A 23,500-nucleotide genomic window follows, 5' to 3' on the forward strand; every position below is an offset into this window, starting at 1 on the left:
TTGCTGTTGTTTACACTATAACTGAATTTTGAGCTGTTCTCGAGACATTTGCATGTGGTGTTGGCATGCATGACACTACACATTTGCATTTATTCCACATTTGAATAGTCACACTGCACTGTTCGCTGTATCCCTCAGCTCGGTGTTGTGTGTGGACTCTATGGAGGTGCTGTCAGTAATCTGGGCAGTCCAGAGCAGAAGATCAAATGGTATCTCCCTGTTTCAGTAAGTCATGAATAAATGCTGTGCACTCCAGACTTTGAAACACACTCAACAGATTTGCACAGTAATGTTTGGAAGTCAAAGTCCTGGTCCTTTTGGTCTCTATGAGTTTGCACGTGTTTGTTTATTGCGAGAATGGCTGACATTATTGATTTAAAGGTATAGTTTACCCCCAAATTAAGATGTAGATGATTTTATTTCTCTACCATATTTTGAGAAATGTAGCATTGCATCACTTGCTCAACAATGGATCCTCTGCAGTGAATGGGTGCCGTCAGAATGAGAGTCAAAACAGCTGATAAAAACATCACAATAATCCACAAGTAATCCACAGCACTCCAGTCCATCAGTTAATGTCTTGTGAAGCCAAAAGCTGCGTGTTTGTAAGAAACACATCCATCATTAATTGCGTTTCACTTCACATGACATTAACTGGAGTGGACTGGAGTGCTGTGGATTACTTGTGGATTATTGTGATGTTTTTATCAGCTGTTTTGACTCTCATTCTGACGGCACCCATTCACTGCAGAGGATCCATTGTTGAGCAAGTGATGCAGTGCTACATTTCTCCAAATCTGTTCTTATGAAGAAACAAACTCATTTACCTCATCTTACATCATGGGTGGGTGAAGCAAATCTTCTTTTTGGGCTGAGCTATTTTTTTTTAATGTCAATGCAACATGCCCTATTCAATTTTGTGTTTAATTGCAGGAGTTAGAGTTTACAGGGATGTTTGCGATGACTGAGAGGGGCCACGGTAGCAACGTACGAGGCATTATCACTGAAGCTCGATACAATCAGTCCACACAGGTGATTCCCAAATCTACTCGATGCTTTCATCTACAGGACTGTCTGGGATCAACCGTGATTTCAATGCACAATTTAAAAGTATAGTTTAGCCAAAAATATCAATTCTGGCATCAGCAACTTATGTTGTAAACCCATATGACATTCATGCTTACTTATTTAATAAAATTCAGCTGCCATTTATATCACTAAGCTCCAAAAAGATTAAAAAGTAAAGTGAATTTAATCTGAAATCTAATGTTGTTCACTGGAAACCTTTCATTTTTGTGACTCATATCCACACTTGAATTATTGCGAAACAGATACAGAGTTGAGTTGAAATGTTTCTGATGGTGGTTTCGCAGGAGTTTATTATTCACACACCTTCCGAAGACGCTCAGAAAATGTACATCGGGAATGCAATGAAAGGAAACTATGCCGCTGTGTTTGCCCAGCTCATTATAAATGGAGAATCTCAGGGTAAGACTGATGCAACGGCTGTTCATACTGACTTTACATACTGAATTATCATAAACCCGTCTGCACATTAGTTCAGCATATCTGGCATGTTTCTAACAACTCATTTGTGCTCATTTAGACACTGATTTAAATTGTACATGTGGACATGCATGCATTTTGTCGTTATTTCAAAATATTTGGAAAGCATAAACTTGAATTACTAACCCATGTGTTAAACTTTAGCACATAACTTGTATGGATATGAACGCCACCTAAATCATGCTTCTCATTGAGACGATGTCTGTTTCAGGTCCCCACTGCTTTATTGTACCAATCCGTGATCAGAATGGAGTCATGTGGCCAGGAGTGACCACCATTGACATGAAGCACAAAGAAGGTAATGCATTAACACTATTTTTCAATGCAGACCTCCTCGATAATGTTTTCAAGTCTTGACTGTTGTACTTTATATGTGTGTTTTTGCATAGGTCTGCATGGGGTTGACAATGGCATTTTGATATTTAATAACGTCCGGATACCAAGGGAAAATCTGCTGGGAAAGTGAGTTAATGGACTAGGCATCATGAACAATGAAATGTAACTGAACTGATTCGTGAGATTATATTAGTAATTCCCACAATCATGGAAAAAACAGAAAATATCAGCGAATGTTAAAAAAATTAATTAATTAAAAATTAATTATTAATTTAAAAAAATCCTTATCCTTTATTTACGAATGACTGGAAAAAAATTATTGAAATTCATTGATGCCAACAGAAATCAAATAAACAGTGATTATTTAAAAAATGCTTAAATAATATATTTGAACAATATTTTAATATATTGTTATTATTATTATTATTATTATTATTATTATTATTATTATTATTATTATTATTAATAATAATAATAATATAAAATTTAAGATTTTTTGGGTCATGTTTTATTATTTATTTATTTGATAGTTAGACAGTTCTCAGAGGTTAATTAAAACAAAAAAAATAAATTTTGAATATGTCAACATTATCAGAAAGCACACACACACACACATATATATACACACGCATATATCTATATAGATATATAGATAGATATGCATGTGTGTGCCTGTTTGATGTATGTAGTAGTTCTGTATGAATGTAGGAGAGAATGTGTGTCTCTCACAGCTCATTGTTCTTGTGTATTTCAGGTTTGGGTCCGTGTCAGCTGATGGTTTGTACTCGTCTCCTGTCCTCAGTAAAAGCAGTCGCTTCAATGCAATGCTGGCTGCCCTGACGCCCACCCGCCTGGGACTCACTGTACAAGCAATGGCTGCCATGAAGGTTTCTACTCACCTCCACTTGCATTAAACACAACAGAAATCAGTGTTATTACTCTGGAAACATGATTATTATGCACCATCACACACTTGCATCTCTGTGTGACGCAGTAAAGTCAGTGATGCTTCAGCTTCACCACAAGAGGGAGACATGCAATTATTTATCTAGTGTAATATAGTGAGATTTTAGTATTGTTTATGTTATTTTAGTAATATTTTGACTTTATTTTTCATTTTAGTTTTAGAAATTGTATTATGCACCTTTGTTATTTTTACAAGTTTTTTCATATTTATTTTTAACTTTATTTTAACTCCGTTAGCTGCCAGACAAAAATTAATTATTAAATTCTTCATCTATTTATATTTTATTTTAGTGTCTGTTTAAGTTTAAATATATATATATATATATATATATATATATATATATATATATATATATATATATATAATTCATTTATATTTATATATAATTATTTTAAAACTACTTTATTTCAGTTAATTAAATTAATTAATGGATTGTTCAGTTTACGCTCTCTGTCACCAGTATGACTTTGATTGATTTGATTTAGATATTTATTTGATATTTATAAAGCAGCTTTACAGAAAATAATGATGTTAATATTTTAAAATATCTTAATATCTTCATGCCTTATAATTACATTTATCAGATCAGCGCTGGACGATAATATATATATATATATATATATCTTTGCATGAGTATACTGTATGTATGTGGATCTAGCTGGATATATTTATATTTCCAACTTTATATAAAGGGCTGGATGCAGTTATGGTTATAAGAGCTGCCTGGTCATTCTGCTAAATATCTCATTTTGTGTTTCACAAAAGAAAGCAAGAAATCCAGGTTTTTAACAACATGAGGATGAGTAAATGATCGTTTTTAGGGAGATCTGCATCTTTAATTATTAATAATGTCCAGCAGCAGTCTTATTAACATGTTTTTGTAAAAAATCACCTTTAAATAGTGTGTTTTCTCTACAGCTGGGGCTCGTCATTGCAGTACGCTACAGTCACAGGTAGGTTGTTAAAAATCTGTGTGTGTGAATGTCGTGCAAATTCACGTGAAATGCAGACGCGATGCATCGGTGGTAACAGATCAAAACAATTCCCTGTAATTATTTATCAGCGTTAAACAGTTGCGCATCAAAACTGCATCAACGAGTTTCAAAAGCCATTTATGTGGTCGTAGGGGAGAGAAAAATAAACAACAAGCTCTAGAAATGAGTGCAAACAAAATGAGAGCGGCGTGACGTGTGGAGTCTCTCCTCACCGCAGAGCACATCCAGTTCAGAGGGATACTCTCGGCTGCTGCTGCACGTCTTCCTCACATGTGGCTTGGTGCATGTGTGCGTCTGCGTGGGCGATGCTGGGGCTCTCTGAACATGGCATCCCCAGGCTGAAACAAATACAGAAAGAGAGGAAATGTTTGCTTTCTATAGTTGCAGGTTTTCCATTTGCAAAACGGCTCTGCGCACCCACACGCACAAACATATCAGAGGAGGAACAAAGAGCCACAACATGTATGAGCGCTCAGGTGTGAGAGAAAAACCACACTCGCAGTTATCAGGCTCGATGCTCTCAGCCCACCACACCTCTTCTTGTTCGATCTTATTACGACACGCACCTCAAAGCCACTGCACTTCAGACTTTCTGAACGAGAGAGGGTTTAAGATTAAAAACAACAGCGTGCTGTGCTGTCAAAGCACAGTCGGTGGTCACTTTGTGCACATGTGGCTTGCCGATTTGCTTGCAAGGTTTGGGAGAAGCAGAGTAGCCGGTTGTTTGTTCGGTCAGTTGCCTGGGAAAGTTAGTTATAAGGATAAGACTTGGCAAACAGACAGCGGTAAAGATTGATACGCAAGTTATACACGTCTTCAGAAGCTACATACAATCATTTACAGTCAATACAAAATCAATCTTTAGACATGTTCAGTGGTGCACGCCATTCCAAAGAGAATAGTTTTTGTCTTTGCTCACGTTACCATGCAGACCGTAAAATATTTGACTGATGTCACTGAGATTTTGTATTTGTTTAGTATGTTAACTAATACCACTGTATGTATTTATATACTATTATAGTAATTTTTTTCATATTTTGAATTTGCTTTTATTTTATGTTTTGTTTCGGGTTCAGTAATTTTGTTACGTAATTGTATTGTAATTTTTATTATTTTTTATAATATGCATTTCTATATAGTTAATAGATTTTTATTTCGGCTGTAGTTTAAGTCATTTTTATTAGTTTTCATTGTTGTGTATTTTTATATAGCTTTTTAGATTTTTATAGATTTTTATTTCAGATTTTGGCATTTATAAAAAGATTTAAAAGCTTTGATTTATATATATTTCACTTTTAGTTTTAGTAATTTTGATACAGATTTATGTACATTTGAATCATTTTTGTTTTTTTATTATATTTTTAGAAAGCTTTGTTTATTGTAAATGTTATTGTATTTATTTTTTATTTCTCAGTTAGTTTAATTTTGGTCATTTTTGTACTTTATCTTATTTCATTTGGTTGCCAATGTTGCTAATCTTCCTGTACAAAGTTTTTTATCAATTTTTTTATTGATTTATTTTGATTATTGAAAATGATTTATAATAGTTTTAGTTGTCATTAACAGTGACTGAGCTGTCCAACAGGCAAGTAGCATTTCATTAATGCAGTCTTTCTAAAATCTTACCAACAGTCAATAATAGTGATTTAATGCCAGAAAATCTTAATATAATCTAAAAGTTAATAACTTGAGTTCATAATTCTTGTACAGGATGTCCAGTAGGAAGTATAAGGCAAATAGAATGGGTTGTGAAAGCCGTATTATGTTGAGTTTAATGGTATAGCGTTTCACTTTTTGAATGAAATAACAAGAGACAAGAGAAATGAAGGACAGTTGTTCAGATGAAAGACGACACTTCATGCATTTCATCAGTCTTCAGGAAATGTAGGTGTGCGCTTGCATCATGTGGTTCCACTATGTCTTCCGGTGACTTCTATATATTCCACTATAGAATATTGCAGTTCAGAATAGTTCATAGATCTGTGTTTCCTCGACGAAAAAGAGGTTTATTTCTAAAGAAATTGACTGTAAGGGATGTTAAACATCCCAAAAGGACTTTCAGATAAAAAAAAAAAAAACGTCGTGTAGAGATCACATTAACAGCTGTATACAACTCGCTTTATCTCAATAGCAACCCTACTGACGTCACTGAAGTTGTGCATCTATTCGTTCATGCTAACAAATAGCAGTGTTATTTATGTACTATTGAAGTATTTCATATTTTCTTAATTTTGGTTTTAGTAATTTTGTTACGTGCTTTAGTCATTTTATTAGATGTATTATTATTGTATATAGCTTTTATTTAGTAATTTTTTTATTATATAGTTGTATTATTATTTTTTGTAATTTTAGACATTTGTATTATTCATTATTTTATATAACTTTATTTTTTATTTCAGTTTTACTTTTGGATATTTGGTTGAAGAATTAATAATAATAGGTGACAAACTCTGCAACATCGACACCTATTGAACTGAACTGAATCAACACTGAGCTAAAATAACGACACCGTTGTCTTCTGTACAGCTGCTTATAGTCCAATTATTAATCATTTAATGAACATTGCACTATTAGTGAACCAAATTGAATCAATACTAACAACTAAATGATGACACTATTGTCTTCTTCATAGCCACATTTGTATTTGTTTTTGTACTTTGCAACATTATTACTGTTTAGTTTGTTACTTACTTACTCTGCAAAAACTGTGCATCTATAAATAGGGTGTTTCTACAATAACATCAGTAACCTTAATGCGCTTTTACATGACATTTGACCAGCACATACACATGTCTGTGTAATTTTAAGAGACCTGTACATAAGACATTCAACTTTAGATGAGGCATGTTACAATAGGATTTCTGTGTGGGCTTCTCACCTTTAAAACCACACATATGCGCACACACACATGCTCCCATCTCGTCTGCTGTGTGGGGAAGCCACCTGCAGATGTTAGATGTAGAGATACAGTTTGTGGTAGTTCAAGAGTCACAGGTGTACAAAGCTCGACTTGAGTACAGCAGAAAGACAGAAGCACATACAGACACAAGACCAGCCGTCCACCACACACACTAATGCATGCACTGTGGTTAGAAAAGTGGGTAACCTGGAATGGTTTTTGGTTTATTTCTCCGGTGCGTCGACATCCAGGTGTGTTGTGGGACGTCTGACCCCTTTGCTGTGACCCTGCTGTGTCTGTTTGGCTTTGAATGTGATTCTCTGACAATGACAGCGGTTTCTGAGATTGCAGTGACATTCTGAATGAGGTTCAATGTTGAAATGTTCTTTACAGTCGCAGACAGTTCGGTCCGAAGGATCAGGATGAGGTGAAGATCATCGAGCACCAAACACAGTACCTGAGACTGATGCCACACCTGGCGGCTGCCCTCGCGCTCATCTTCACCACCAGGTGAATCTACTTCCTGTTCACGGCCTTTTTATATGTAAAGACACTACAGGAAAAAACTTTGTTTGAGTTTTAAGATTTGTGGCTATTTTGGTTGTCATTATGTGTTGTTTCAGACTAGTGGAAAGAAAACATACAAAATACACTTTGAGGTGTTTATTTTGTAGGGCTGGGATGAGAAATTGATGCAAAAATCAATTCGTGGATCGATTCTTAGATTTTCCGAATGCATCGCGATTCCTCTGGAATCGATTCTGAGCTTAGATTTTAACAGCAGATGGCGCTCTAATCTAGTTTTTATCTGCACACTCAAATGCTCATCTTCGAATGCTTTTATGATGCAAGATTTATGTAAACACAGCCCACTGTGAACCCCTTTGTAATTCACTTCAACCTTTTCGGATTTTATGAATTATTATTATAGGTTCGAGTGTCTGTAAGGATTTGGAAACGAGCAGAATGCGGGTGTTTCTAATGCATGCAGTGCCATCTGCTGTTCAAAACTAAGCTCCGAATCGATTCAAGAAAGGATCGTGATGCATTCGGAAAATATCAGAATCGATGCTGAATCATTTCTCGATTCGCTGTGCATCTATTTATTTTCCCAGCCCTATTATTTTTATCGCACTGTATCTATTTGCATTTGTAAATTTCAGTTATATAATGCATCTCTATAAAGCGTTAGTTTTGAAAAAATTAAAATATAAAGAGGGTGAACATAAAAACAAATTTAGTCTGTTCGTATAGTTCTTACAAAATTTTATTACTAAAATTATGTTTTTTTTATTATATATATATATATATATATATATATATATATATATATATATATATATATATATATATATATATATATATATTAATTAGAGTATGCATCAATTGCATATTTTAACATAATATCTCAGAATTCTTAATGTAGTCAATAAACTTGAAACGTGTTATTAGAAGTATGACAATAACTATTAGTATTCCTGGGGTGTCTTTCCTTAATTAAGCAGAGGATTTTGTTCAAAGCAAATTGCATTTGAGAAAAGACTATTTAAGGTATTTAATCTAATTTTAAAAAGCCAAAAATATTACAAGTGCTGTTGTTTAAATGTTTTGCTGAAGAGAAAACTCTGAATAACAAAACAAGATTAATTTACATGCATCTACTCCAAGCATCTGGGAATCGAACCTGTGACATTGGTGTTGTTAGTGTCATGTAGTACTGTTCGAGCAGGAAGGCTGCAAAATAAAACATAAAATTAGTAGATTCTTTTGATTCTATGTTGCAAAAATACATTTTTGTTAACTCTTGTGATCAAGCAGTTCCATAATTATCAGCATTGCAAATCTAGGAATGTTTTTCATAATTCAAATGTTTCTAATAAAATGACAGAGGGAGGGAACATTTGACATTATTTGAATTCTGATTCCTGTAATCAACCCTTCTAGATTTTTTCCCTAATTTGGAATGTCATGGAAATACTATCATGGATTTTTTTTTTTTTTTTTGCTTTCGGAGCAAATGAGAATACATGAGAATACATACAATCTGATTTATATCTGATGTCATCTCCCATTCACTACTGTAGAAGTTTACTGACAGACGACTTCCTGTTCTGAGAACCCCAGAAATGTGAAAAGGGTCCAGTGTATTTTTAATTAGCAAATAAAAACATTTTAGCACACACAAAAGCTGTAAGTCATTTAAGCCATACAATATCTTTGGGTGAGCAACCATTTTTGCTTTTTCTTTTTTATCTTTTTTATAAACGGTCAGAGTTTGTCTACACAGAACATCAAACTAGATAAAAAAAATAAGAAGAGAATGTCATATATGACCCTGGACCACAAAACCAGTCTAAAGTGTACATTTTTCGAAAATGTGATTTTTGCATCATCTGAAAGCTGAATAAATAATATTTCCATTGATGTATGGTTTGTTAGGAGGACAATATTTTAAAATATTTTAAATTTGAAACTATTTGATAATCTGGAATCTGAGGAAGCAAAATATTTAAATATTGAGAAAATCATCTTTAAAGTTCTCCAAATGAAGTTCTCAGCAATGCATATTACTAATCAAAACTTCAGTTTTGATATATTTACAGTAGGAAATTTACAAAATATATTTCACGGAACATGATCTTTAATTAATATCCTAATGATTGTTGGCATAAAAGAAAAATCAATCATTTTGACCCATACAAAGTGTTTTTGGCTATTGCTACAAATATACCCCAGAGACTTAAGACTGCTTTTGTGCTCCAGGGACACGTGTGTGTGTGTGTGTGTGTGTGTGTGTGTGTGTTTGTGTGTCCTTTAAAAGACACAAAGTAGCAGCATTTTTCTTGGCCTCCACTGGAGGTCTCTGTGTCTGTGTAATTCAGGTCAGTGGCACATTCTGAGAAATACCACAGGAGGAGAATCAAAGCAAAAGAGGAGCTCAGGTGCCTCCTTCTGAGAAACCCCTGACGATTGCACCATTATTTATCTAAAACATCTGCGCTTTATCAGAAAGTCAAAGAGAATGAAAAAGTTTGATGGTAAAACGTGTGTACAGTTGAAAGTCTGATTCCCTTTTGTACCATTTAAAAATATATATTTGTAATTTAATGTATTAATATTTAATCTTTTTATTTTTATTCACATTGATTTTGGCAACATTCCTGTAGCTCAGAAACTACAGCGTGATGCTAGCAACAGCAAGGTCATATATTTCTACAAAGCAATAGTCCTTTATTAGGTTCTGGTTTGATGTGATTGTATTGTGTGTGCATTGTCCTTCTGTTCCTGTGTTTGCTCTCAGATACGCTGCAGGTTTGATGGATGATGCTTTGTGTCAGGGTCAGGATCTTCAAAGCAATCGTGCTCTGCAAGCTCTGGTCGCAGGACTCAAAGCCTACAGCACGTGGGAGAACGTCGCGTGTCTGCAAGACTGTCGTGAGTGTACTGGCGGCATGGTGAGTGTGTGCGCGTCTTTGCACCTAAACACACTGTATATATATACACTGTTACTCATGTCCTTTTCTGTCAAATACAATCATCCTGGACTGTCAAAAAATAACGTGCATTGATGTTTTCTGTGGACTGACATGTTTTACATACTATAATCTAATACAATTCTAACTGGGATTTTGTTGCTTCTTCTTCTTCTTATATATGACTTTTTTAAATTCATTTTAAATCTACATGGAAACTTTACAACTTTAAAAGTGATCTAGTCAAGAAAAGTGAAAAGTGTCAGTAAATGATCAACATCTTGAAATAAATGACGACCGGTTCTCATTCATTTATTTTATGTCTGTTTGAATAATAAATGCAAATATCAGTGGTGTAATCTTATTAATAGGCCTTTTTATTTTTGTTGAGTGTTGTGCATATGGTGTGAACAGCATGTATATGTATAAAATGCGTGAAACCACAGGGCTGATGTACGATTTTGCTTTCACACGTCTAACATTAAATATTTTGGATCTCACGCTAAACAAAATGCATGCTAACGCAATAGCTTGTGTTAAGATATCTTGTAAATAAATAAGGCTCTCATGATTGTCACACAAACAAGTATCATTATTACAATAGCTCAAGCCCCAAACTTTCCTTTTTTTTTTCTTTTACCTTGCAGGCGATTATTGATCACTTGGAGTTGTAAGCAAACACTTAACAGCACTCTAGCAACTATTTAATTAATGTGCTAGAAACCGCTCTGAACACATTAGCACCCATATACCAGCATCCTGCCAATCATTTTTCATCATTATTCCCATCCACTTAATTAACATGGGCAAAAATACCAACAAAATTCATTCAAATTCTGTATATGGACAAAAAAAAGCCCTCTGCATGGGCCCTTTTTTAACTTGTGCTATAGTCAAGCAATATCACATGAGCAAGAGTGCCATTTTTCCCAAATATACAACAATAAGTTAATATTAAACGAATCACATTTTAGACACTGTATTGTCTGTTTTTGCTCTACTTCACCAATGTAAATTATTCTAAACAAACTCTGAAAATCTATTCAAGTGGGCAAATATTGAAAAAATGTACTGGTCACAACAAAACGTCATTTCTACTCAGTTTTATGCTAACTGTGTGAGTTTGAGTGGGTTCATTGAAAGTGGTCAGATAAAGACCTAAACATGAACATTTGCTGAAAATGCCTCATCCTCAGGCCATCCAAGATTTTGATGAGCTTGTTTCTTCATTGGAAGAGACTGGAGTGGATTATTGTGATGTTTTTATCAGCTCTCATTCCGACGGCACCCATTCACTTCAGATGATTGATCACTTCACTGGTGATCAAGTGATGCAATGCTACATTTCTCTAAATCTGGCGAAGAGACAAACTCACCTACATGTTACATTTTCAGAAAATCTTCATTTTTGTTCCTTTTAGCGATGTGGATATACAGTATGTATGTCAAATGTATATTATGATTTGCTTTATTTCCTTTAGCCACTTCTAAATAGAGGCTGTGGTTGATTTTCCTTCCAGGGCTTTATGATGGAAAACCGTATTCCGTCTCTGAAGTGTGACTCCGACGTCTTTGTCACATTTGAGGGCGACAACATGGTCATGCTTCAGGTATGCATAAATACTCCATTAGCTAGATGACACCACACAACAAATGCACCAGCAAGTATTGAGGGGAAAAATGCTTGGTCACAAGGGTCATGTTTACTAGCCTCTTTTTCCTTAGGGTTGTTATTTGTTTTCCTTCTTATTTTAGAGCTATTCCCTTAATATAGTCCAATATCACATTCAAATACCCACGTTCAGACAAACAAGACAGTGTAAACAGAAAACACAGAGATATCTACACGATGACCGCTTGGAGGGGAAACTAGACAAGCTGCAATTCTTTTCAAAATATAAACGGTGTCTCACAAACTAAATTTGAATTAAGTAGATTAGCATAAAGGGGGTCATTTTGATGCAATTGCACACAATTTAATCAGCAATAATGTGTCTCTAGCATAGGGGCTGGTTATTGGAGGACTGCTGAGGTAATTAGGTCAGCTTTGTGATTCATTTTGTGCTGGTACTAATTTGCACCGCATGTAAGATGACACATGCACACATAACATGCACGGAGACTCAAACACAACGTCTGCATTCACAGCTTGCCTAAAGACATGTAGTTTCTGCTGAAATTAGATTATGCCCTTCAGTACCAAAATAAAGTCATGCAATTGAATCCTTGGAAACAGACAGATGGTGTTGACATTTTAACACTAGAGAGTCTAAACCATTGAGAAGGACAATATTCACTATTGCAGCTAAGCATTTTAGTTTAAATTACCATTTGTCCCTCCGGTTTGGAATACTGGAGAGAATTTTGAATATCATGAAATATTACAGTTACAAAATATCGGTCTAAAATCTTTGTTACATTTAATGGTGCAATCAGAATTTAAACTCTCAGAGAAATGCTATCTGTGCAGATTCATATTTTTAGCTTTTTTCTAAAACTTGAGCTTCGTAATTGAGTTTTTGCATTACTGTAGTTTATATTAGTGTGCATATACACTGCTGTTCTAAAGTTTGGTTTTGATTGTTTTGAAAGATCTCTTATGGTTATCAAGGTTGCATTTATTAGATAAAATGTGAAATGTAATTACAATTTAAAATATCACTTTTCTGTTTGAAAATATTTAAAATGTAATTTATTCCTATAATATTAAAGCTGTATTTTCAGCATCATTACACCAGTCTTTAGTGCCACATGATCTTCAGAAATCCTTCCAATATTCTGATTTGCTGCTCAAGAAATATATATTAGGAATATTTTAAACAATTGTGCTGCTTCATATTTTTCAGGATTCTTTGATGAATAGAAAGTTCAAAAGAACAGCATTTATTTGAAATAGAAATCTTTTGTAGCATTATACATGTCTTTACTGTCAATTTAAATGTATCCTTGATGAATAAAAGCGGTTCTTTCACATTTTTCTTTCTTCTGCAAATTCATCATCATGAATCACCTTCATGTGCTACAAAAAATGGCAAAAAAAGTTCAATAATATGAGTTCATATGACTCGTGCTATTGAGCAAAACTGAAGTCATTCAGGATTTACAGAATCTTCCCTTCTGCACTCAAATCTCAGTTATGTTTGTACGCTCTAAATTTGATCTAAAAAAAAAAAATCACTTTGTCGTATTCTACAAGGTTTGAAACAGCATTATGGTTATTAAATGGATGACTGTTGATTTGAACCACTTCTTTCCACTTGCCTTTAAAAAAAAAAAAGGAAAAGGAAAAAAAAGCAAGCATTGCACACCACAAGTAACAAATGTTTAGGAATTCTAGTGCCTACTATGTGTTGCCAAGTCTCTGATCATCCAATAGGCTTCACTCATGTGTAAATGTGGGCATTATCCAAATCTGAAAATTTACTGAAAATGTGCTCACCCTCAGGCGATCACAGATGTAAATTAGTTTGTTTTTAATCAGATTTGGAGAAATGTAGCATTGCATAACTTGCTCACCAATGGATGCTCTGCAGTGAATGGGTGCCGTCAGAATGAGAGTCCAAACAGCTGATAAAAACATCACAATAATCCACAGCACTCCAGTCCATCAATTAATGACTCGTGTAGAGAAAATACAAATCAAATCCATTGTTGAGGTGTTTTAACTTGAGCTGTCAGTTCTGTCCAAAATACGTAGATAAGTCAATAATCGATAATGCTTCCTCCAGTGAAAAAGTCCATCACCTGTTGTCTCTCACATAAAAATCACACACACAATTGTTTAGAGCTGTTTTGGTGCTTGATCTCTGCAGATTTCTCTCCTGATTCAGACAACTTTTTTACTGGAGAGAGCAATATTATGGATAGAGGACTCATATTGTAGCTAGAAGCAAAGGTTTATTGTTAAAAATGTGTTGATGATAGATTTGTTTCTTATAAACGTACAGCTTTTCGCTTACAAGACATTAACTGATAAACATGGAAGTGGATTATTGTGATGTTTTTATCAGCTGTTTGTACTCTCATTCTGACGGCACCCATTCACTGCAGAGGATACATTGCTGAGCAATGATGGAATGCTACATTTCTCCAAATCTGTTGCCATGAAGGAACAAACTCATCGAAATCTTGGATGACGTGCGGGAGAGTATTTAACAAATTTTGATTTTGGGTGAACTCCTCCTGGTCTGCGTGTCTGGAGATCCGAACACTACAGTAGCGTTTCATAGTACATCAAACTATTTTTATGTCACGAATCAAATAAACATCTCATGATATTATCTCTTTGAATCATAGAGAACATATAACTAAATTCTCTTTAAAATGTAGCCTTCTGCCTTTGACTGTTACTTTAATAGAGATACAGTTCTGCTGTTTCAAAGCATACCTCAACAAGTTTTTGGCTATATTTGTGAGGGCTCTTCTTTGATTAAGTGCTTTAATCAAATGATTAACCAATGCCGAAGGTCATATTGGGACATGTGAAAATAGAGGGTGCTGGGATTGAGGGACCAAACATTAGCTAAAGTCACAAGAACCGTGAGAGGCTCTGTCTGCCACTTTATTTCTCTTTCTCATTCCCACTCTCAGATTGGTTTTGGGGACTTTTTGTAGGGCATCACTCTAATGAATTGTTTAAGAGATTTTAGCGTCACCTGTCATGAAGGGAATTAGCATTTAGCTCCAAATTTCATACACATGACCAGCACACTGTTAACTTTCGTGTGTCCAGTTCAGTTGCATTGAGAAGATTGTTTTACAGTATGCAGTTGTACGGTTGTTAAGGTAGGAGTAGAGGAGGTTTGATTTTGACATATATAGGGCAGAAATATACACAATGATTATAACACAAAGAGTCATTTACTCTCTGTAAAGACCACGAGACTTTATAATAATGGTACTGCTTTGTTTCTCAAACATTTACATAAAACATTAACAAAGGTTGCAAATAACAAAATTGTATTAAATTCCTTAAATGGTACAACAGAAGTCTTGATTATAATTATCGATGATTAACCTGATAAATGTCACCGTCCCGTATACGGGACGCCTAAATTTACTTCAATATATTACAATTATATCCTAATCTAATCATGACAAACTATATATCGTTGGAAAGGTCTAAGACTCCTAAATAGATATTTGACCACGTTTTGTTGTTAAGAAATTATGAAGGAACAGTAAAAGATTAATTTATAAAAAGAGTGCACCTCAAAACATATACATCATAACTGGAGTTCTGACCTTTGTTACAAAAAATCTATTCCGCTTCCTTTTTCCCTATCACATATTTTAGTAATCATCATAAATTATATATCATTTGAAAGCTTATATACTCCAAATTCATCTTATGAAAACCATTTTGAAATCGGACACTGTGTTACCATGAAAATCGTACTTTAAAATCTTTTAGCGTGGTCCTCCCCCTTAGTGGGAGGGGTCATATTCCAAATATATTACGGTCTTTTAGAATCAAAACTTTTCATAATCTTGACAAAATACATATCGTTGGAAAGGTCTGAGTCTCAAGATTCCATATTTGGTGGTTATTTTGTCATAGACACAATATTGAGAGAGAAATTGATACATTTGTGACAAACAAATGCATCCAAAAAATTCAATGGAGTTTCAATGGCCCCCGGTGGCTTTTTGTGGTATAACGCCTAAACAAAATTGCATATGAACTTACATTTTTTTCATATCAACTTCAAATTTGGAACACAACTTATTTAGACATATGGCTTTAATTTTATAGCAATTTTGGATTAAAACATATTTTATTAAATATTTATTTTATATAAAATATAATAAAAATAAAATAATAAACGTATTTACAGTAAATTTAAACTTCTATAACTTTTTTATGCTTTCATTTTTTAAAATGATTTCACTTCTGCAATAATCTGCAGATTGTCTTCTTTAAAAAGAGACCAACCTTTGGTCTGTATTCAAAAGCGTTTATGATTTATAACAATTTAAGTGTGAATAGTGTACTTCCACGTCTATGTTCAAAAATGGGGGTGACAGTTAAAAGGTTAACCTCCAAAAGGCTATGTTTTCATTGAATAAATATGAGTGCTGTCAGGTTGACGCTATATATCTGCTGCTCCAAAAGTGACAACTGGAAGAGGATAAAATAGCATTTTTCAATCAGCACGTCTGCATTTTTTGTTCAGATCAATGATAAAATCAACAGATATTTTTAAGCAGGAACCACGCAGTGGTAAATGTGAAACAGTGGATTGATAAGAAGCTAATGTGTCAAAACAGTTAAGACCCTAAGAAATTATTTATGTTTTAAACCAATATAATAATTTATACTTCTGACTCATTCCATTTCTTTAGTTTAAAAGCTGAAATTTGAAATTTATCATTTTACAAAACTTAGTTTTTGTGAAAACCTGTATCTGAACTTTAAAACATGTTTTTAACAGTCATTTTATGGTTTAATATGTTACCATAGATAGTTCCCTACCCCGATCACACAGTATTACGTTTATCTGTGCAGGTCTTTAAAAAGTTCTTAAAAAGCCTTCAATTTGATTTCCAAATTCCTGCAGATACCCCGAATCAGGAAGTGTATTTGTACAGCTCTAGCAAAAAAAAGAAAAAAGAAAAGCTTTTTTCAGTCATGTAGTATAAGAGTAAATAGTTCTGCATCTTCTACCAGAGGGGAGGATATCAGAAGAGGTGTGTGTGGAGGGTGAGTTGGATTTTGGGGGTTCTAATGGTAACTGAATGTACGCGTATATTTTGTGCCATTTTCATAACTTGTTTCAGAGTGCTTATTTTCAAAGCACCTCTCTTGTGCCTCTACCGTGCCAGGATATGATGCAATATTTTAGTACCCTCATTGCACATCAATAAAAGTTCAAAAGAAGTTTCTAAGGCAACTTTAGTTTTTTTAATTTTTAATCTTCTTAGAAAATAAACACATTGATGTGCTTTTCCGATGACAGTGGAGGTGCGTGTAGTCAAAGAAAACCCCTCTGTAATATTCTCTCTCTACATCCACTCCATTTAATAGGGGACTCTTTAAAAAAATCTCTTTTGGATCTCTTTTGACTTCTTGGTGTTAAGGATGAGACTATTGTTGGAGCTCCAGGCTGTCACATTTTGTACTTTGTTCCTGTATGCATACTCATCATTGTTCATGATCAAGCCCATGATCATTGTATCATCTACAAACACCTCAATGTTGTGTTGTTTTGCAGGTGGTGGTACGAGAGCTGCTGACCCAGTACACCAAACTGATGGGGAACAACCTGGTGATGGGACTGATTAGAAACTGGACCAGCTCAGTGTCAGACAGCCTTAGAACAAGGTAAGAGGATATTTACTTAGTTAGTTAGTTAGTTAGTTAGTTAGAGGTTCGCCAATTAATCGTCTACCAATCGCTATCGGCTGATAATCTCTTTGGTAAGTTTTCATCGTCACTAAAGTTTATAATTTTCATTTCTTTTTAAGTCTTGCTAGTGTACGCTCATGCACACTAAAACATGCCCTCCCCCCACCCTTAAAAAAAGAATAAAGAGTCACCTAAAAGTGAAATTCCGCTCATTTGCAAAAAAAATTATTTGGGCCCTGAATGAATGTCTGTAAAAATCCTGACTGGAACATCACTATACATAATTCAACATGATAAAAATATCGTTATCAGTGATCTTATCACTGCTGCTTTCTGTGATCAATATTGGGATTATTTATCTTTTAAATTATGAAGGCTGACATAAAGCAACGTGCAAACTTTGCGCAAGAGTTATGCCGGTGAACCTTTTAACCTTACTCATTTATACAAAAGTGAAAGTTAAAAAAAGTACAAACTGACATCACTTTTGGCATAAATGTTGCATATTCACTCAGAGATGACAAGAGATGAATCTCAACATATGCTGATTATTCATTGTATAAATTAATAGACATGGACGGACGGACGGACAGATAGATAGATTTGGCCATAATACTCTTTATTAGATGGATTTATGTGTTGTCTTCTCTGTGTAAGATCAGCTTCTATTATCCGGCCTCTGAAACTCCACACAAACACTGTTCAGTCCTGAGAAACCTGTCTACCATCGCTTCTGGTTACTCTCACAATTAGGTCACCAATTCAGCAATTTTGCCTAAGAGGAAAACGTGACAGGTGTAATTGATTTCCGGCCTGCTATTCAGAACATATTAACCGAAGCCGAGATTCTCAGTCGTCCCTCATACTGTAGGCTTTTATTTGTCTAGAGGTGATTCTGATAGTACAGTGATTTTATACAGTTTCTCTTTGTTTGACTGAGTTAATCTGTATTGCTTTTGGCTGTTTCCTTGTTTGTCTAGCTTTCTTGGCTTCAGCGTGGACAAAGTAGGAGACCTAATGTTCCTGCTGAAAGCAGTGAGCTTCAGGGAAAGGGTGTTACAGCGCAGTCTGGCAAGTCGACTCTACTCTAAGGTCAGTTGTTCTCACTGAATCACTGAACACAAACAAAGTTTCCTCTCTGTGTGTTTTACTCCTGCTTATTTTAAGACTGAGCACGTGACAAGAGATATATGGCAAGTGTGAGTAGCTGGGAAATGCTTCGATTGAATTTTTATGGCATTAAAGTTTAAAACGTTTTAAGTACCTATAGGATGAAACTTCAACTATATGTAATTACATTTGAATTAATTCAAATGTAATTACATGCATTTTATTTTTTATATCATTACAATGTAAAAATGTGTATATACACAATAAGTGCATTGTACCAAATTATTAATTTACATGCAAGTACATAGTAGTTAAGGCCACTTAATATAAAGTGGGATCCAACAATCATTTCTCAAATTTTTATTACTGTATTTCCTGATAAACTGAACATTCACTTCAATGGTGAATTAGGCGAATTAGGCAAAAATAGCAATATCCATAACCCTGAGCACAAACAAATTGAATTTTTTAAATGAGCAAAATGCAGCTGGAGGGCAGGAGGTGATTTTTTATATATAGGAATTGCCAGCAGAAATTCAAAATTCCTATGTTTTGTGTTGTTTATGGATGCTCAAATCGGACAAACCGAGAAACCACAAGGAGATTTTATCGTGCATGAAAATATTTTGTTCATATGAGGGGAAAAAAGGCAAGGAATTAACTAAAAATCGCAGGAAAAAGTGGGATATAAACCTGCATCTGCAGCTGGGAGGAGCCGAGTTGAATAATGCTTGTGTGTGCAAATGGTTCATATAAGATTAATTTTTCAACCTCTGTGATGCAACACGAGTTGTCAATATTTTTGTTTTGTTTTCCTAAAAAAAATGTAAATTGTAACAAATTGTGTTTAATGCTATTTACTCCCTTGAACAGGTAGAGAAAAACAAAGAGGAGTTCTTCATGGCCTGGAACGCTTGTTTACATCACGTGACTACTTTGGCTATGGCACACATTCACAGAGGTGAGAGAAAGCAGACGTTTATCTACATTATTTATAGTCCATGTGTTGCACGGATGTCAGCAGATGTTCTTCTTACATCCAAATTCTCACAAAAGAGGTTTAAATTATAGCAAAGGGGCCCAAAAGATCACTCTGAAGGATGCTGGGATGCACAACGATACCAGAAAGTATTTGGAGACTGAAGCCACACATTAAAAGGAAACCTCTGAAAGTCACTGAATTTCTCAACAAAATAACAAACCACAAAAAAGTGTGACTATTTTCATGGAAAGTATTTCACAAAAAGATCAGATTTTTGAAAATCATTGCAAAAAGTGCTTAGAAATGGGAAGTTAGTTCTGAGAAAAACTGGCACAGCTTTTGATTATAAATTACACTAGCTTTCAAATTCCGTAATCGAATTGTGACTTGGGTGTTTAAATAAGTTTTTGTAAAATGTGCATGCATCTTAGCATCACATTATCAGCAAATTCAAATTACGAAAACTAAGGAATTAAGGAAGCTAGTGAATTGCCAGATGGTTTTATCAACTGCAGACAAATAAAACCTCAAATTAAATGTGTAATTACACTTAGGGTGTCAAAACGACTATTCTTAATGAGCTTTTTTGTCTGAATTTCCAGTTGAAAAATCTTAAAAGTTAAATTTAAGTTACAGATTTGAGCAACAATTACTGTTTAGTGATTTCACTGTATTTATTAATTAAATAAATCCAATGATAATTCAAATAAACATTTATAATCAATATAAAACCAATACATTGAAATAGTCTAATTATTTCAAAATTATAATTATTTTTTTATAATAATTAAAATTTATTTATAAGACAGCAAACAAAGAAACATTTAAAATCTTGATAATCGTATAGTCTTAATATCTTGAGCAGTGTTTTGAAGTAAAATGTAAGGGTTTTGAAATTTCAAAAGACTAATTTAAAGACATCTGTTGCAGGGAGGATGTCGCTGAAACTGATCCCTTAAAGCAAATTTTCCTTATTTTACAGCTAAATGTGTCCTAAACTCACCAAGTACAGTGTATTAGTAGTGCATTAGTAGTGTGAGGTCTAGAGTAAGTGTTTCATGTGCCCGTGTAGACTATAAACTCACCACACATCTTTGATCATTAAAGACACTGTTTAACTTCCCTTTGACTTTCTGATTCACTCTTACACTCAGTAAGCAACAGAAAGGTGCTGTGCATCTCTCAGCCTCTGATGTTCTAGAGTATTTCCACATGCTCAGTGTGTGTGTGTGTGTGTGTGCATGGTTTGTGTGTCAAGATATATTTTCCTCTCCTGATAGCAAATTTCCATTCTCTCACCCTCCTCCCACACACTTACACAAACACAGATCATGCGCTAATTTTCTCTTGAGATGGTGCTGATAACATTGAGATGAGGGGCTTTTATTCACACTTTACATGAGTGTTCCAGTTTGGGGTTTCATTTATGATATTAATACTGACTTAACACGCATGATTGTGACATATAGAAGCGGTCACAGATTACAGAATAATATTAATGACTCAAATCAGTCATATAGAGAGAGTCACAGGCACTGTAAGGAGATGCAAATAGTCATCTCTGTAAATCCAAACACTTTTGTCCATTCAAAGCATGGCATGAAATCTGCCATAATAGGATATTTTTATATAACAGCTGTTTTAAATCAAATAAAGCCATTTTCAAAGGCTCCTTTCATGATAAATAAAAATTTCTTTCATCTTTTGAGATAAAAGGGCTTGATGCCCTATGAAAATGTACTACAACTTTTGGAAATTTGTGCAGTTATAAATGGATGATCAGATGAATATTTACACTCAATAATGTAGGAAAGTTCTCAGAACTTTTGCTAATGTTCCAGCAAGGTTCTGTTAAAGTTATGAACAAACGTTCTTTTAGTAACATTACCAGAACATTCGTTGGAAGTTATCTGGTCTTTAATAATATTTTCAAAATGTTAGCACAAAAAACAATGTTTCCTGAAACTTAGGTTGGACATTTGTCTAATATAATAATACAAATGGGACTACTTGTTTCAAAATGTAACATTCGAAAGTTGATAACATGGAATGTTGGGAAACGTTTAAATCATTTTAAAAGTGGGAACATTCCAAAAGAATGTTTTTGTAACTTACTTGGAACGTTAGAAAAACGTTCTTAGAACATATTTTTGTTAGCAAAAGTTCTAAATTTTAGTTAAATAGATTACATTTCATTTAAATTTTTGGTAGTTTGCTTACTTTAGAATGCAAATTCACTAGCTGAATCCAAAATCTGATGATTTGAATGATAAATGCATTTCTGTTTTATATTGTTTTTGGTCTTTCTTCTTTCAAGCTGAAATAAATATTCGCTAGATAGAAAACATCTGCACGGGGGTGAAGCAGATTTTGTTACATCAAAGCACTGCTTCTCATTTCAAATGTGAAAGAAGTGTTTCTTAAAGACAGAGTGTCTCATTTTATTTTAAGGGTCAGGGAGAAGGTGAAAAAGAGTAATTTTACTGTTTTTGATGCAAATAACTTGGACCTAAGGGGCAAAAATGTGTAATGCAACGCCCCCTTCTAATTTCACTATTATGCTGTTAATTTCTCTAATTGTGTTTCTGCAGTGACCTTGGAGCAGTTTGCTCTCGCCGTACGAGAATGCCATATCAAAGAGGACCGTGCCTTGCTCACCAAGGTATGTGTGAAGTGCTGTCTCTGCGCTCTCTCTGCCGCTGCACGACACTCTTTTTGTCTTTTGACTCATCAGCCGGTTCCAATGGAAAGTTCTCAGAAACAACAACAACAGCTTCGTGCCCACTCAAAAAACAATAAACTGAGTTTCTCAGCGTGGCAGGGAGATTTCAGAGGATTCCACTCTTAACCACGTGTCTGGAAAAAGCAGGCTGCAAAACTGAAAAAAAGGGGCTAAATTAGTGCAAAGGGCCAGCATGATAAAGCAAGCTAGACTTTTACATTTTACAAGAAAAGAGTGGTGCTTTCCATGCAACAAATCACCACCACTATAATTCTGTGTTCTGGGTTTTTTTCAACCATTCAAAATACTATAGCAACTAGGGCTGCCTGCCTAATAGTCAGCTAAATGTTAGTTGATCAGAAGAGGCTTAGTCAACCAAAAATGTGTTAGTTGGTTAGTCTCAGACAAAAACTGTCAGCGTTGACAGCTGGTAATTACACCTCTCATTCATCGTCCTCAAATATGTTTTATAATTTGAAATTGAAACATGCATGTAGCAGCAACTTTACATGGCTGCTCGAACTAATGATAACCTAGATAAAGGTGTGCCATTCAGCACATATCCAAGTGTCTGTGTGAAGAGTGGGAGCTGTTAGCATGCTACTGCATGACATGGAGGTGCCAGAGCGATCTCTGTCATTTTGCCTGATAGCAGCAAAAACGACTTAAAAAACACCAACATTTTTACTCAATGCAGATAAGAGTGATTCATCATTTGGAACTGTAAAGGGTTTACTTTCATTTGCGTTCACTCACAGTAACATCAAAACATTGTGCTTTTGTAAAATAAAGAAAACAAATGGGATGTGCTTCTGCTGTATCGGACTCCTTGAACTGGAATGCAGCACAAAAATTAACTGAAACACAGTGAATAGGCTACAGCCTCACAGACCACTGCAAAGCAACGTCCTAGCAACCACCTAAAACACCCAAGAAGCCAATAAGCTTTTACCTGGCAACCATTCAGAATATTCCAACAACTACCACCTTAGCAACCTCAAAGCAACACCCTATAAATCACCTACAACAACCAAAAAAACAAATAACAATCCCCCCACAACCACCTAGAACACCTAACCTGTTAACCACAAAGCAATGCCTT

General features: G+C 34.6%; 1 protein-coding gene and 1 long non-coding RNA gene across 3 annotated transcripts in view; one reads left to right on the forward strand and one right to left on the reverse strand.

The window, feature by feature from the left end:
- Nucleotides 1-23,500, forward strand: part of LOC113084888 (acyl-coenzyme A oxidase-like protein) — a 39,638-nt gene that overhangs the window by 1,031 nt on the left and 15,107 nt on the right. For both annotated transcript variants that reach the window (XM_026255025.1, XM_026255026.1), the window contains exons 4-17: nucleotides 139-225; nucleotides 934-1,032; nucleotides 1,374-1,488; nucleotides 1,778-1,864; nucleotides 1,956-2,028; nucleotides 2,657-2,789; nucleotides 3,788-3,822; nucleotides 7,157-7,273; nucleotides 10,065-10,218; nucleotides 11,757-11,846; nucleotides 17,451-17,560; nucleotides 18,565-18,676; nucleotides 19,568-19,655; nucleotides 22,268-22,338. In XM_026255025.1, the coding sequence (XP_026110810.1) occupies nucleotides 139-225; nucleotides 934-1,032; nucleotides 1,374-1,488; nucleotides 1,778-1,864; nucleotides 1,956-2,028; nucleotides 2,657-2,789; nucleotides 3,788-3,822; nucleotides 7,157-7,273; nucleotides 10,065-10,218; nucleotides 11,757-11,846; nucleotides 17,451-17,560; nucleotides 18,565-18,676; nucleotides 19,568-19,655; nucleotides 22,268-22,338 (1,371 nt within the window). The remainder of the gene's footprint in view (nucleotides 1-138; nucleotides 226-933; nucleotides 1,033-1,373; nucleotides 1,489-1,777; nucleotides 1,865-1,955; nucleotides 2,029-2,656; nucleotides 2,790-3,787; nucleotides 3,823-7,156; nucleotides 7,274-10,064; nucleotides 10,219-11,756; nucleotides 11,847-17,450; nucleotides 17,561-18,564; nucleotides 18,677-19,567; nucleotides 19,656-22,267; nucleotides 22,339-23,500) is intronic.
- LOC113084890 (uncharacterized) lies at nucleotides 3,853-7,146 on the reverse strand. Its single transcript, XR_003283853.1, has 3 exons — nucleotides 6,971-7,146; nucleotides 6,743-6,807; nucleotides 3,853-4,202 (listed from the first exon to the last, which is right to left on the reverse strand). It is a non-coding gene; the product is annotated as an uncharacterized LOC113084890 (long non-coding RNA).

Source organism: Carassius auratus, unplaced genomic scaffold (assembly GCF_003368295.1).
Source record: "Carassius auratus strain Wakin unplaced genomic scaffold, ASM336829v1 scaf_tig00040870, whole genome shotgun sequence".
NCBI classification, from domain to species: Eukaryota; Metazoa; Chordata; class Actinopteri; order Cypriniformes; family Cyprinidae; genus Carassius; species Carassius auratus.